General features: G+C 45.2%; 1 protein-coding gene across 1 annotated transcript in view; it reads right to left on the bottom strand.

Annotated features, from left to right (window-relative positions):
• The window catches only part of SPECC1L (sperm antigen with calponin homology and coiled-coil domains 1 like), a 93174-nt gene that overhangs the window by 26969 nt on the left and 52174 nt on the right, over nucleotides 1-14031 (bottom strand). Inside the window, exons 11-13 of the mRNA XM_084819914.1 lie at nucleotides 11995-12078; nucleotides 10742-10898; nucleotides 14-116 (exon numbers count right to left, since the gene is read on the bottom strand). Coding sequence (XP_084676040.1) covers nucleotides 14-116; nucleotides 10742-10898; nucleotides 11995-12078 — 344 coding nt within the window. The remainder of the gene's footprint in view (nucleotides 1-13; nucleotides 117-10741; nucleotides 10899-11994; nucleotides 12079-14031) is intronic.

Below are 14031 nucleotides of genomic sequence, written 5' to 3'. Positions count from 1 at the left end.
AAGCTGCCATTACCTGATAGCCTTCTGTTTTCTTTTGACACCACTTCAGTAAAGCGTTTCTCTTGGAACCTCCATACTCTCTTGCCAGAGCAGACAAAGGGTCTTTTCTTTCCTCTCTAGAAATGGAGAACAGTGTTCATAGCTCATCCATGTCGTTCACCCAATTAGAATATTCCAAAAACATTTTTTAGAGGATCTTGCTGCCAACCCCACCTCCTCATATCTATATTGCATCATGTTCAGCATCATGTTCTGCATGCACTCTGGCTTTCTCCTTGGCCTTCGCACCTGCCCACCTGGACCAGGGGACTTCCAGGCAAGTGTCAGCAGCACTCGAGCTGTATACATCCACTTCTCCCCATGAGAGCACAGGCAATGACACCCAGCAACCCTGCCTCTGACCTGGGAGCTTTTGCCCAGGTAGACAAAAGTAAAGTTACTGCACTGCGTGTATCTCCCTGTGTGGGGGGAGACGCACACAGGGAGGGAGCATTTTAAGACTGATTTAAATGAGCCTTCATGAGGATGGGTGTGCAACAAGTAATTTTTCTCATATCTCAGAGCCATGGTGAGAAGTAGTTTAAGCATAGACTAACTGAACATTAAGCTACACTGAACTTTAGTTTGAATTTAGAAAATAAACTGATGGTATCTCCCTGTAACTCATGGCTGGCAATGAATGTCACCTTGAAAGACAAGCAAGTCAGAGTGTCAACTGCTAACAGACGACCTTCTTGAAAAGCAAGAGGGCAGAATTACAGAGTCACAGATGGGTGGCTACCACTGAAAACTGCAGCCCCCTTTCATTATCCCACGCTGAGGCACCTTGTCTCCATTTCTGCCAGCTGTGTAACTTCCCTTTACTACCCGTTACTGGGGGGAAACAAGACAGAGCTGCTGTTTTCAGCATCTCCCAGAACATCTAATTCCACCCCAGGCCTCTAGATCTGAACGGAACGCAGTGAACTTTCAATAGGACTGACTTTCTTCAGGGTTACATTTCCAGCCGTTGAAGCTCTTTCCACTCTAGAACTCATCCTAACTGGTTTCAGTATCACAAACCTACAGAAGTCTTGGCAATGAATTTTAACGGCAAGACAGCTGCTTAGTTAGCTTACAGGACACCCTCCGGCATATCCTTCTCCCACGCAAGCAGGGTCCTGCTGTCACAACTACCATTCATTTCCATGCTACTTGTAGGAAGGACACGCAATAAACTTCTACTATGGCTGGTTCTCACAAACAGATGAAGAGCTCAGCCTGTTTCTCAACACTACCATTTTGCATTGCAGGTTCAGAATGAAGTTTTTTTTAAAAGTATCTACCCGTTAAAAGATAATAGAAATATTGGGGTACACGACAGGTACTTCACAATGTCACCTGGGCATTTCCTGTTAGAGTAAATTACACTGGAGTAAATTTTTTAAAGGATGTGTCTGCTTTCATAATTCTGTTTTTCTTTCCATATGGGAACCTTAAAGTTTTTTTGTACCCCCACATCAATTTGTACTTTGGAAAACATGTTGCTTGCTTTGTCTGAAGTAGATCCTAAGCATTTTAAATTGGGCCTGTATGCCCAGACTAGGGAGAAGAAGCAAAAGAAACACAATGTAGAAAAAGTGGGACCTTCGACAAAAGGGTACCATGGAGTGCTGCTGTTCAGGATTCCAGCCATTCCCTCCCCCCTCTCCTGCGTTTTCCATCCTCCCCACCCCAGTGCCCACTGAGCATGCTCAGTCTTCAATGGGCTATCCCCCCTCTTTGGGTTTTGAGGATATGTGACCAAGCTTGTGCCCAATTCTAGATGCCTTAAATTATGTAATTTCTCTACTGATGTCTATGGGCAGCTCTTTCTTCCATTCTGGGAAACATTTAAAAATAGCTTCTCAGTGTGAACCAGCAAATACCCGATCCAAACAACATGCTGTTTCTTTCTGCGTTTTTTATACACACGTGTGCGGGTCCTCCTGTTCCAGCCACTCCATTCTATTGCTGGTTGTCAGTTTTTTCCAGCTCATTCAATTTTCTGTACCACTGAGTTATTATGGGGCTGGTTTGGTTTTTGTTTCACCCCTTGGGGTTTTCTGAAGATTTTTTTGAGCTTCGGCAAACCCTGGGGTTATCCCAAGTCTGCTCATACCTTCTTTCTTGTGTAAGGGTAGTACAGTTCTGGCTACATAAGCATGAGTACACGAAGACTCAAACTGGTGTTAGTCTAGTATTTTCATTATCATATATACTGTGTGCCAAGAACATAAAAGAACTCTGAATCAAATTTTTCTTTAAAAAAGAAACACTAAACATGCATAACATTGTAAGAGAACAGTACAGCTTGTTTCTAAATTCCAGTAAGGAACACAGTTTATGTCAAGTTCTTTGTTTTGAAAATATTGTTTCAGGAAACAAATAAAATGAACTGTGCAGGCACAATGAGAAGTGGTTTACAACAAATATTAATCTTATAAATGAGTCTGTTAGGTCAACTGCATTCCAAGCCCAAGATCTGATTAATAGTTTCATGCTGGCATTGCAGACCTTCATTACACTGTTTAGATTTACATATTTTACCTCCATTCCCCAGGATATTCTTATTTTAATATTTAAAGCCACAGAAAATATTTTCTTTACATTTATATTGATTTTCTAAATAAACTTCTAAACAAGGTTTAATGGCTACTACACGTCCCCTGAAATAGCCATCAGCAACTGATTTAGTGATATTATGATTAAAAGCCAGATGTACTCAGCTAACCCGCGGAAATGAAGGAACAGACAGCAAACAATCTGTTTTTTATGAATTATATTTCTATACCGCTCAATAGCTGAAAAAAATTGCTTATACGCCCAGAGACAACAGAAAGAAAGAAGCACAAGTTAGGTTGCATTTATAGGGAAAATGGTGGCGTGTTCACAGGTGACAGAGGAGGTGGAACTACACAACTACTATTTTCCCTCAGTCTTCTGCCACAATTCTTGTTCAACATGGGACAATGAACAAAGGAAAATAAGATGGGGCTTGGAGCTGAGGAAGATGATTAGAGAACACCTAGCTACTTTAAATGAGTTCAGGTCTCCATGGCCAGATGAACAACACCCCAGGGTGGTGAAAGAGCTTCCAGACATCATTCAGAGCTGCTGTCCATAAACTTTGAGAATTTTTGGAGAATGGCTGAGGTGTCAGAAGGCTGGAAATGAGCAAAGATTGTCCCCATCTTCAAGAAGGAGAAAAAGGCAGATCCAGGAAAGTACAAGCCAGTTAACCTAACATCGATACCATGGACATAGTATTAATTGATTTCAGCGAAGTGTTTCACAAAGTTTCCCATGAAGTCCTTGTGGGTACAATGGTAAAATGTGAGCTCGGCAATATGACATTAAGGGGGATATACAGATGGTTCAGCAATGGCACCCAATGAGTACTCATGAATGGCTCTGCATCAATCTGAAGGGAGGTCTTGAATAAAATGCCACAGGATTCAGTCCTAGGGCCTGTGCTGTCCAGCATTTCTATAAACACCTTGGATGAGGGTGGAGAGAGAATGCTCATCAGACCTTCAGGTGACATAAAGCTGAGAGGGACAGCGAATGCCACAGAGGACAGAATCAAGAGTCGAAAGGTTCTTGACAGGCTGAAACACTGGGCCAAAACTAACAACGTGAAATTCAGCAGAGATAAATGTAAAGTCTTGCATTTAGGCACGAAAGAAATCAAACACACTAGTTTAGGATGAGGAAGACCTGGCTTGGCAGCAGTACATGTAAAAAGGATCTTAGGTGTCTTGGTGGATTGCAAACTCAGTATGAGCCAGCAGTGTGATGCAGCTGCTAAAAAAGTGAATCCTATCTTATGCTGCATTCCAGATCACAAGAAATAATAGTTTTACTCTATTCTATGTTGGTCAGACTGCATTTGGAGTAGTGTATCCAGATCTCCCACACTGGAGGCATACAAGATGAAGCTGGACAGCCATCTGTCAGGGATGCTCTGACTTGGATTCCTGCATTGAGCAGGGGGTTGGACTCGATGGTCTTGTAGGCCCCTTTCAACCCTACTATTCTATGATTCTAGGCACCACATTTTAAGAACTGGAGCATGGCAAGAGAAGGGCAACCAGGATGATGAACGGGCTAGAAACCAAGGTCTACAAGGAATGGTTGAAAGAGCTAAGTGTAGCCTGGAGAAAAGAAGATTTAGGGGAAGGTGTCAAGAACTCCATTTTCTTTCTGCACTCTGACTGTGAGACCACTCCATCTGGGCAAGCTGAAACAGCACACAGTGATACAACCACCTGTGGGTCTGTTATCTCAATATAGCCCTGGCCTTCAAGGCCAGAGCAAGACCTAGTTAATTGGGTTGAATGATCTTAGCTGTGTTCCTGTGAGAACTTCTCCCCTCTCTCATAGGGACTGGGAAAGCTGCTGGAGTCGCCCTGCGAATGGCTATATGAGATCTTCCCAGAGTTTTCAAGCGCCTGAGGATAAAAAGGGTAGACTGGAAGCGGCCCATTTGTCTCCACCTATCCTTGCCAACTTGCTTTCGAGCTTGTGCGTTCTTGGATCCTGGAGTAGGCCCCATCCTATTGGGAGACCCATGCTTAGGTAACATATAGGATGGGCTTAGGTATTGCTTCATTATTTCACCCTAGAGTACTGTTTGAAAGGCTCTCTTTTGTCCTTGTATAGCTGTTTATCCCTTTCCCCTTTCTCTTATATAAATAAACTTAATCTCCACTTCTAGAGCTGTGTGCGCCTCCTCGGAGCACTGAATTCTGCACCTTCTGCTTGGGCTCCTTGCCACTGTGTCATGTTTTGAGCCTGGGGGCTTGAACTGGAGGGTGCCGGCATGGCAGGCTGAGGTGGATGTAAAGGGGTGGAGGCATTCTACTGGATAATCATCTGTCCCTGCCTACACTGCAGGGAGTTTGGGCAGCCCCCTTCCTCCCCTCACTGGAGACGTGATAGCTGTCTTAAATACCCAAAGGGTTTTTTTGGGGGGAATTTTATCTTTATAAATGAAATAAACAATACCAAAGTTACCAACAACCTGATCAATACTACAATTTCCCAACAATACAATATTCTGATGAGGACACCACAATAACAAAGAGAGAAGGAAAAAGAAAAAAAAGGAAAAGGAAAAGGGAGGAGAAAAGGAAGTGAAGAAAAAAGAAGACTCTTCCCCCTTCCCCCCCCTCCCCCCCTTTAAATAATTAAGTTTAAACTCCAATACCCCCCTGGCCTCCGATGCCATTCTATTTTAAAAACTATATCTATAACCTTAACAATCTTACAGTTTAATAAACAACCTTACATTTCAATATCATATCATCAATCTTATACCAAAGAAACAGGTCTACCATTCATTCCCAGTTTATATTATTATTAATAATAATAAAAAATATATAGTGTTATATAATAATAAAACTTAATATAAATCTTCAACAGTCAGTAATGTATTTTATACTAGATATATTATCTATTTTGAAATAAAAATATAAAGAAAAGCAAGAAAAAATGAAAGATGAAAGAGAGTAAACGAATATATGTATAATTTATCTTCTGAGCTAGCCTGGATCATGTAGACTAAACACAAACAGTTAACAAAGCTTGTTTAAAGATTCCAGTTCATGGGGTTGTGACAGAATTCTCACGCATTTTTACGTTCAGCCATGCCTCTGCCATTTCATGATTTAGAAACTTCTTCATCTGACCTTCAGACACAATACAAAGCGTAGCAGGATATTTTAAGTAATATTGTAAGTTCATTTATTTTGCCATATTTTTTGCTTTGATAAATTGCCTTCTTTTATTCACCACCTCTTTGATGAAGTCTGGAAATAACATAACTTTATCTTGTTTCCAGGAAAGGCTTCCATCCTCTCTTGCCAAACGCAGGACATAATTCTTTGTGGAGACTTTTGCAAATTGAACAATGATCGTGTAATCAGCCCCTTTAGCATTTGGCACACGAAATGCCTGCTCAACATCAAGTAAATAATCAGATGGGATAGGGAGTATCTCATGCAAAAGTTTATCCACAAAAATAGGCAATTTTACATCATAAGACAGATTTTTAATCCCAATAATACATACATTGGATCTCCTCGTGAAGGCCTCCAGTTGAGAAATTCTATCAGAGGCATTTTTAAAACAAATTTGTGTCCTAATTTCATTTCCTGCCACTCGGTCTTCTAGCTCATTAATTTTCGTCTCCATTTTTTGCCATGACGCATTAATTAAATCTACAGCTCCTTGCAAGGTGGTGATGGAATTTTGGATTAAATCCAACCTTTTGGCTTGCACCATAAATTGCGAAGATAAAGACTTTATCAGAGTAAATAATTCCCCTATATCTTCTGTTCTCAAAGCTTTTGACACATGGAGTGCGGGGGGAGTTCATGCCAGCTCCTTTCTTCTCCTCGGCGCAGACTTATTTCTCTCAAACAGATCTTACATGTCCTCAGATGTTCTCAAATATTAAGATTTCTTAAATCATCCCTCAGAAGTTGTTGATATTTCTTAAAGCATATATTATTATGGAAACGTCAGCCCTGTTTTCTCCTATGAAACAGGAGTCTCAGTACAGCTTTTTGCGCTGGAAAAGCTCTGGGGAGATAATCCTGGAATCCAGCCCCCCCACTATCTCGTGGGGGATACTCTTCTCCAAGATGTTATCCAGAGCTGCCTTCCCCCCCCCCCCTTTAATTCCAGGGGGGAGATGAAAAGGTTTTTCAACCTTTTAAAAAGCTGGTTGAGAAAGCTCCCACGGAGAACCCGTGGGGAAGCTGCCAGAATGACATCGGTTCCAACTGGAAGTCCTTAAATACCCAAAGGGTTTTCATGCACAAGATGGAACAGACTTGTTCTCTATTGCTCCAGTGGGCAGGACTAGAACCAATGGGTGGAAATGGTAGGGAAGCAGATTTCATTAGGAGAAACATTAGGAGAAACTTTCTAATGGTAAGAGCTGTTCTACAGTAGGAGGTGGTGGGTTCTCCTTCACTGGAGGTATCTAAGCAGAGGCCAGAAGGACACCTGTCGGAAATGCTGTAGCTACATCCTGCATTGAGCATGGGGTTGGACCAGATACCTCCGAGATACCTTGCAACTCTACGATTCTGTATGATTCTGGGGGAAGATCTGGCTGGGGAATAAGGGGCAACAGTGAAAGACGGGAGGGAGAGGAAATGCCTGCAATGTAAACTTTCAAATAGCCAGACAAAATTGCTTGGCTAATGGCTCTCTACCCACAGAAAGTAACTCGATCACTTGGCTCCAGCAGACATGACAGAATTAAGCCGAGGAAATTCTCTCTCTCTCTCTCTCTCTCTCTCTCCCAACTTATATCATTAGGCTCTCAGGGCGGCGAACAGATAAAATCAATTTAGATAGTATAAAACAATAAATAATTTAAACAGCTAAAAACATATTAAACCATTAAGCAAATTAATACCAATTTAAAATCTAAAACAATAACACAATATGCTATTTTAGGTCATGCATTTAGCCCTCAAAGGTTTTGTTAAAGGTATGTTTTAACTTGGCACCAAAATGAAGGCAATGTCTGTGCCGATCGGGCCTCCAAGGGAAGAGCATTCCACAAGGGGAGAGATGCCACAACAGAAAAAGCCCTCTCCCGCATCTAACCATAGCGTATGTCTCGCACTGGTAGGAGGACCCCTCCAACAGATCTCAGTCCTCGGGCAGGCATACACAGGGAGAGGCGCTCCCTCAAATAGCGAGGTCCCAAGCCGCTTAGGGCTTTAAATGCCATCACTAGCAGCTTGAATTCTGATGGGAAGCGTATTGGTAGCCAGTGCAATACATACATATGTATGTATGTATGTATTTCATGTAGACATGAAATACATACATACATACATATGAAAATACAACTTTTTCAGTTTTTGCTGAATAAGACACAGCCTAAGATCCATAGATGCAACAACTATAGACACCAAAGTGGTGATCCATTAATTAAGCAAAATTATATTATATATTATATTTATTCACCAGTAACATGGGTCACTTTGCCTGACCAGCCCCAGTAAGCACTTCCAACAACGACAGAGACTCCGATGATGTAAAAGCAGCAGGCCAAAACTAGATACTAGCAGATGCTGCGATTGTAAGTATTGCCATTCAGCCATAGCTGAATGGTAAATCATCCTTGGCATATAGGATAGAAAACGATAGGAACGCATCACCGGCACCCACCAGTTGATCCAAAGTAAAAATCGCTGTATCTGTCTACGACTCCCACAAAAACATTTTCTTACTAATGTTTTGATCTGGATTGCCCCATAAAGTTCCTGGCTTGTTGTTGTGATCTGAAAATCCAGCACTCTGAGTTGTCTCGTTTTAACCCATGGTTTGTTCTTGGGTTAAGACTCTGGGTTGTCCAAGGAAGGCCACAGCTGGCAGATCAGCCAACGCTGGCCCCAAGTACTCCAGGCCACGAAGCCCACCTGGAGCTCCAGTGACAGGAATGGAACTAGGAGTACTCCCAAGCTACGCATCTGCTCCTTCAGGGGGAGTGCAGCCCCATCCAGGACAGGTCGCTTACCCAGTTCCCAGACTTGGAACTCCCAATCCACAGAGCTTCCACCTTGTCAGGATTCAGCTTCAGTTTCCTGGCCATCATCCAGCCCATTACAGCCTCCAGGCACTGGTCCGGCACCTTCACTGCCTCAGCCAACTCCGACGACAAGGAGAAACAGAGCTGAGCATCATCAGCATACTGGTGACACCCTACTCCAAAACTCCTAATGACCTCACCCAACGGTTCATATAGATGTTGAACACCATGGGGAATAGAATAGAGCCCTGTGGCGCCCCACAGCTTAATAGCCATGGGGTAGAACAGGAATCCCCCAATACTGCTCTCTGGAATTGGCCCTGCAGGTAGGAACGGAACCACTGTAGCACAGTGCCCCCAACTCCCATCCTGCAGAGCCGATCCAGTAAGACACCATGGTCAATGGTGTCAAAAGCCGCTGAGAGATCCAAGAAGATCAACAAGGTAGCACTCCCCCTGTCTTTCACCTGGAGCGGGTCATCAGTTGGAGCAACCAAGGCTGTTTCAGCGCCATACCCTGGCCTGAAACCAGACTGAAATGGGTCCAGATAATCAGTTTCCTCCAAGAATGTCCGAAGCTGCCCAGCATCACACGCTCAAGCACCTTGCCCCTAAAGGGGATATTAGTAATGGGGTGATAGTCCTCGCATACCTCTGTGTCCAGGGAGGTCCTCTTCAGGAGAGGGCGCACTACAGCCTCTTTCAGGGCAGCAGGCACGGCCCCCTGAGAGAGCGAAGCATTTACTACCCCCTGGATCCACCCAATCAATCCACTCCTGCTAGATTGTATTAGCCAAGATGGGCAAGGGTCAAGATTACATGTGCTGGGATGGACTGATTCAAGCATCTTGTCCACATCATCAGCCTGCAACAACTGAAACTGATCCCAGGAAACACAACCAGACAGAGCACTGGACACCTCCCCAGACTCTGCGATAACTGTGGCATCAAGTTCTGAGCGAATATGAGCAACTTTCTCCTAGGAGTGCCTAGCAAATTTGTTACTGCAAATGACCGAGGGTGCCAATCCCAATTTCTCTGAGCCCAAGCAAGATCTCAAAAGGCTCTTCACCACTTAGAAAAATTCTGCTGGGTGACATTTTGAGGATGAGATAACAGATGTGTAACAAGATTTTTTGCCATCCTCCCTGCCACATAATAGGCACAATGAAGAGTTTTTGCTAATCTTCGATCATACTTGCTCTGAGACCTGAGCCACCTGCACTCTAGCTGTCGTCCGGCCGGTTTCATTGCCCATAGATCTTCTGTAAACCAAGGTGAATTACAGGCTCCACAGCACCGGAATGGGTGCTTGAGAGCGACTGTATCGATGGCCCTTCCCACCTCATCATTCCATAGTGAGACCAAACCCTCGACCAAATCGCCAGCCCTATCAGCCAGAAACCCCCCCAGAGCATTCAGAAATCCATCGGATTCCATAAGTCTCATAAATCCTGACCTTTCTCCTTCACAAACTGCATTTGTCATAGTGATCAAAGCAGTTCAGTAGACTCCAATGGTGATTCACTCTCTCTGCCTCTCCACTATTCCTCCTTTTACTGTTGCTCCTATTCAGAACTGGGTTTTTTTCTTTTTTCTCAGCAGCACCTATTCTCCAAGTCTGCCTTGTCCACAACTCCATGTGCCCACTGAGCCTTTTAGTTTAAGCTACATTGCCCTTGCAGGCTGGAAATGAGGGAAGTTGCAGCCCAGCCTATCCGAAGGGCACCAGGTCAGGGAAGCCTGGGTTAAACAAACAGGAGCAGATCCCGTTTTCCCCTGGTACACGTGCAGATTCCAAAGTGTGCAGGGACATGGAGCCAAGTGTGCAGGCAGTTCCGCCACCCTCCCACGGCCTGGCACACAGATGGCACTGCACAACAGGACCTGTCGAGGCCAGCCCGAGGCAACATGGTGGCGACCGGGGGGATGACACAGCCCAGCATCTAGGACAGACGGAGAACAGCGGGCAGCCCACTGAAGCAGCAGCCAGCCAACACCCAGCCCCATGTCCACAGTCCACGCATTCTAGAGGAAGTGCCAGCTGTAATCTACGAACAGGCCTACAAAGCACTGAAGAGTCTCCCAAGGGCAAAGCAGCGAGACATCCCTGTAAGAAGAACACCCAACTCCTGCACAGGCTGCTCAGTAATGAGCACTTGCCTTATTCTACTGCGTGTCGTTGGGGCGATGGAGGCTGTAGGGGAAGACGAGAGTGACAGCTGTGGTGAAGTGGTCCCCATAGCCATGAGAGAGGCTGGAGATGCGCCATCAGAAGCAGCAATGTCTCGCTTGATTTCTTCACTGCTTCGCCGAGACACTGAAATGAAAAAAGAAATGTGATGTGTCTTTTGGCGGGGTTTTGTGTGTGCTCTGCCTATTTTGCCTGGTTGTGGGTTGTTTGTTTTGTCTTGTTTGGTGTGGTGTTTGTTTTGCCTTGGTTTTGCGTGTGATGTGTGCATTTTCGTCTGGGTTGTGTGTTTGTTTCTCTGAGCATCACCAGCCTGCCTTCTGTGAAGTATTTCGCTGTGGGGGCAAATATGTGACTTGGCATTTGTGGCTCAAATCCTGCCTCTGCCTTGTACTCAGTTTCTTGGCCAAGTTACTTGTCTCTGAGCCTCAGCAGACTTTGCCTTCTGTGAAATGGATGTTGGAGCAGAAAACAGTGGGTTTAAAAGAGCGGCTTTGTGTTTTGGAACTCAGACCCCACCTCTGCCCTGTACTATGCTTTGGGCAAGTCATTAGTTTGCCTCTTGGGAAATAAGTGTTTTGGGGCTGGGCACGCAGACTATGGCAACATTTTCTGAGACCACCCACAACATACTCTCAAAATTCTGAATTTGCTCACTAGCCCCAAACTGCAAGGGATCCCTGCTTTACGGAATATATGCTAAAGACTTAAATTGCCAAGGCTCCACCTCGGGAAGAGGCGGATTTGTAAACTATGTTATTTCCTTCACTAGAGAGCACTTGTTGCCTTCCCCAGCCTGGTGCCTTCAGATGTTTTGGACTATAACTCCAAGCATCCCTGACCACTGGTTGTGCTGATGGGAGTTTAATCCTAAAACATCTGGAGGGCACCAGGTTGGGGAAGGCTGATTTTTTATTTTAAGTTGTACAACAAGCATGGTAAAAGCATTTATGTTAAAATCAGGGGAGGGGAGGTCTTCCTCAGCCACTCAGGCCACTTTCCTCTAGCACTGTGCTGGCTGGCTGGAGGCTTATACCCACATCTTAACTTGATGTGTGATCTCACGACACACCCATTACTATATCCCACAGAGTAGGTGGTGTTGCACACCGAAACTCCGCAACAGTACTCTGCCAGAATTAACTTTATAGTGCGAATGCAAGTGCAAAGAGAAGGCTTCCTGCCCTTCCTGCTGTCCACCATTGCTGAATCACTGCATGATTACCAGAGATAGATTTGGCACTTTCCATTGTAGGAACTCTTGGCAGGGAAGCTGGTCTGCTGGTTGAGGAAGTTCTCAGCAAGTGATCTGCACAGAGGGAATTAAGAAAAGTCATCTCACCAAAGCGAGCCTCAAGCCTGGTCCCACCTGCAGAATGAGGTGACAGAATGCACTGTGCCAATGCAGGAGGGCCAATGCCCTTTTCTATGTTCCCCTGTTCAAAAACTGCCTGTGAGCAAAGCACTAGTGTATCCGAATGAGAGGTTTTAACCAGCCTACTCCTTGATGTGCAAGAAGGGTTTTTCTTTGTTTTACACAGGAGAGGCATTCAAAAATGTTATTGCCCACCTGCAGCCTGAAGCGGTTCAGTCTATTTTGCTGTAAGTGTAAATTTCGTTGTAACTTCAGGTGCATTTGCTTAGAGGCACCAAACATTTCAGAATCGTACAATGTGTCACGTTCCCTCGGCCCCCTTCTTCCGCGTGCGCGCGCACACACACACACACACACACACACACACACAGAGAGGCTTCAGTCTCATGCCTTTAATTCACCATCAACAGGCTCAATACAGATGCAAATCCTCAAAGACTCTCAGGCTACAAAGGAATGGCAACAGGGGATCCAAATGGGAGCTATGATGTTGCCAGCAGTTTGAAACAAGACTTACTGGCTAGAATAACTTAGGGAATGATGCCCCTCCCTTCCAGTGATGCTCCCCTATGTTGACCCTCACGCATCGCCAACTGGGTCGACCATCTGAGCTCTGCCTCTGACTTTTCCCTCTTAGCTCTGCGCCACAGTCTAGCATCCCTCAGGTCACACCCCGCACCCTCCTCCTCCTCCTGGGTTCTCACGGACGAGAGAAAGGGGGGGGGGGGCTTCAGGCCCAGCCATCTGGGTGTTAGCATCCTGAGAAGCACGCCTATCCATATCTGAACTTGCTCAAGAAGATGCCTCCCCCGGTCTGGCTGTTCCCCTTCTGAATCTGAACTGCTATCTCCATATGCTCAGAATCAATCCTGACACAATGGCTCAATTGGTCACTGGTCTGAGGAGCTCTGCACATGCTGTTCTTTCTTTACACTTTACACCTTGAACTCTCCACACATCCCACTTCCTTCTGCAACACTTTTTTACATGTTGGACCAATCCAGAGACATTACCAATCACACTTGTGGATATTTGCCAACACTTTTACATGGGGCCAGACAGACAAGCAAACCTGTCTATGCATGGCCTTTGCTGGGCCAGGGCAGCTGGGGCTTAAGGACAGCAGTCGAGAGTGACAATCTTCAGTCTGTACAGACGAGTGGTGGCCGACTCACAAGTCCGATGAAGTTCAAAGCATGCAAAGGTGCCTCTCCAGTACACCATTCGATGCATGTGCCACAAGGTCCATGCCTTCAGGCCGTTTTGCTTTTCGTTTGATGGAATATAGGGAGCTGCCTTACATGTTGTGCGTCCTGTTCCACCAGTTGATGATCTGCCAGCCACTGCCAGTCTACACTGGCTGGCAGTGGCTCTCTCTTCCAGAGGGGTCTTTCCCAGCCCTCCCACGAGATGCTGCCAGAGACTGGACCTGAGATTCTGTGTGTGCAAACCAGGTGCTCAGCCAGCGAGCAACAGCTCTTCCTCCAGGAACCAAGGGAGCAGGCTGAAGTACAGTGCAACAGAGAGAGGCATACCAGTGACCTAAAGTGTCATTCAGGGTTCAGTCCTGTCCCATGCTGTTTAACATCTATATAGAACTGCTGGGAGACATCATCCAGGGATTTGGAGTGTGTTGTCACCCATACACAGATGACACGCAGCTATTTCTCTCTTTTCCATCTCGGTCTGGAGAAGCTATTGATACCCTGAATGGAGATGGTAATGGGATTGGCGAGGGCAAACAAACCGGAGCTTAGTTCAGACAAGACAAATGTGCTCCTGGTTAGAAGGACAACCAACCCAAGAATAGGGGTTTGACCCATTTTAGATTGGGCTGCACTCTCTTTTGAAGAACCAAGTTTGCAGTCTCTGTGTACTCTTGAATGG

This window comes from Heloderma suspectum, chromosome 13, assembly GCF_057233095.1.
Source record: "Heloderma suspectum isolate Gila_16-S chromosome 13, 16-S_ref, whole genome shotgun sequence".
NCBI classification, from domain to species: domain Eukaryota; kingdom Metazoa; phylum Chordata; class Lepidosauria; order Squamata; family Helodermatidae; genus Heloderma; species Heloderma suspectum.
This window is presented reverse-complemented; position numbering and strand designations above follow the sequence as displayed.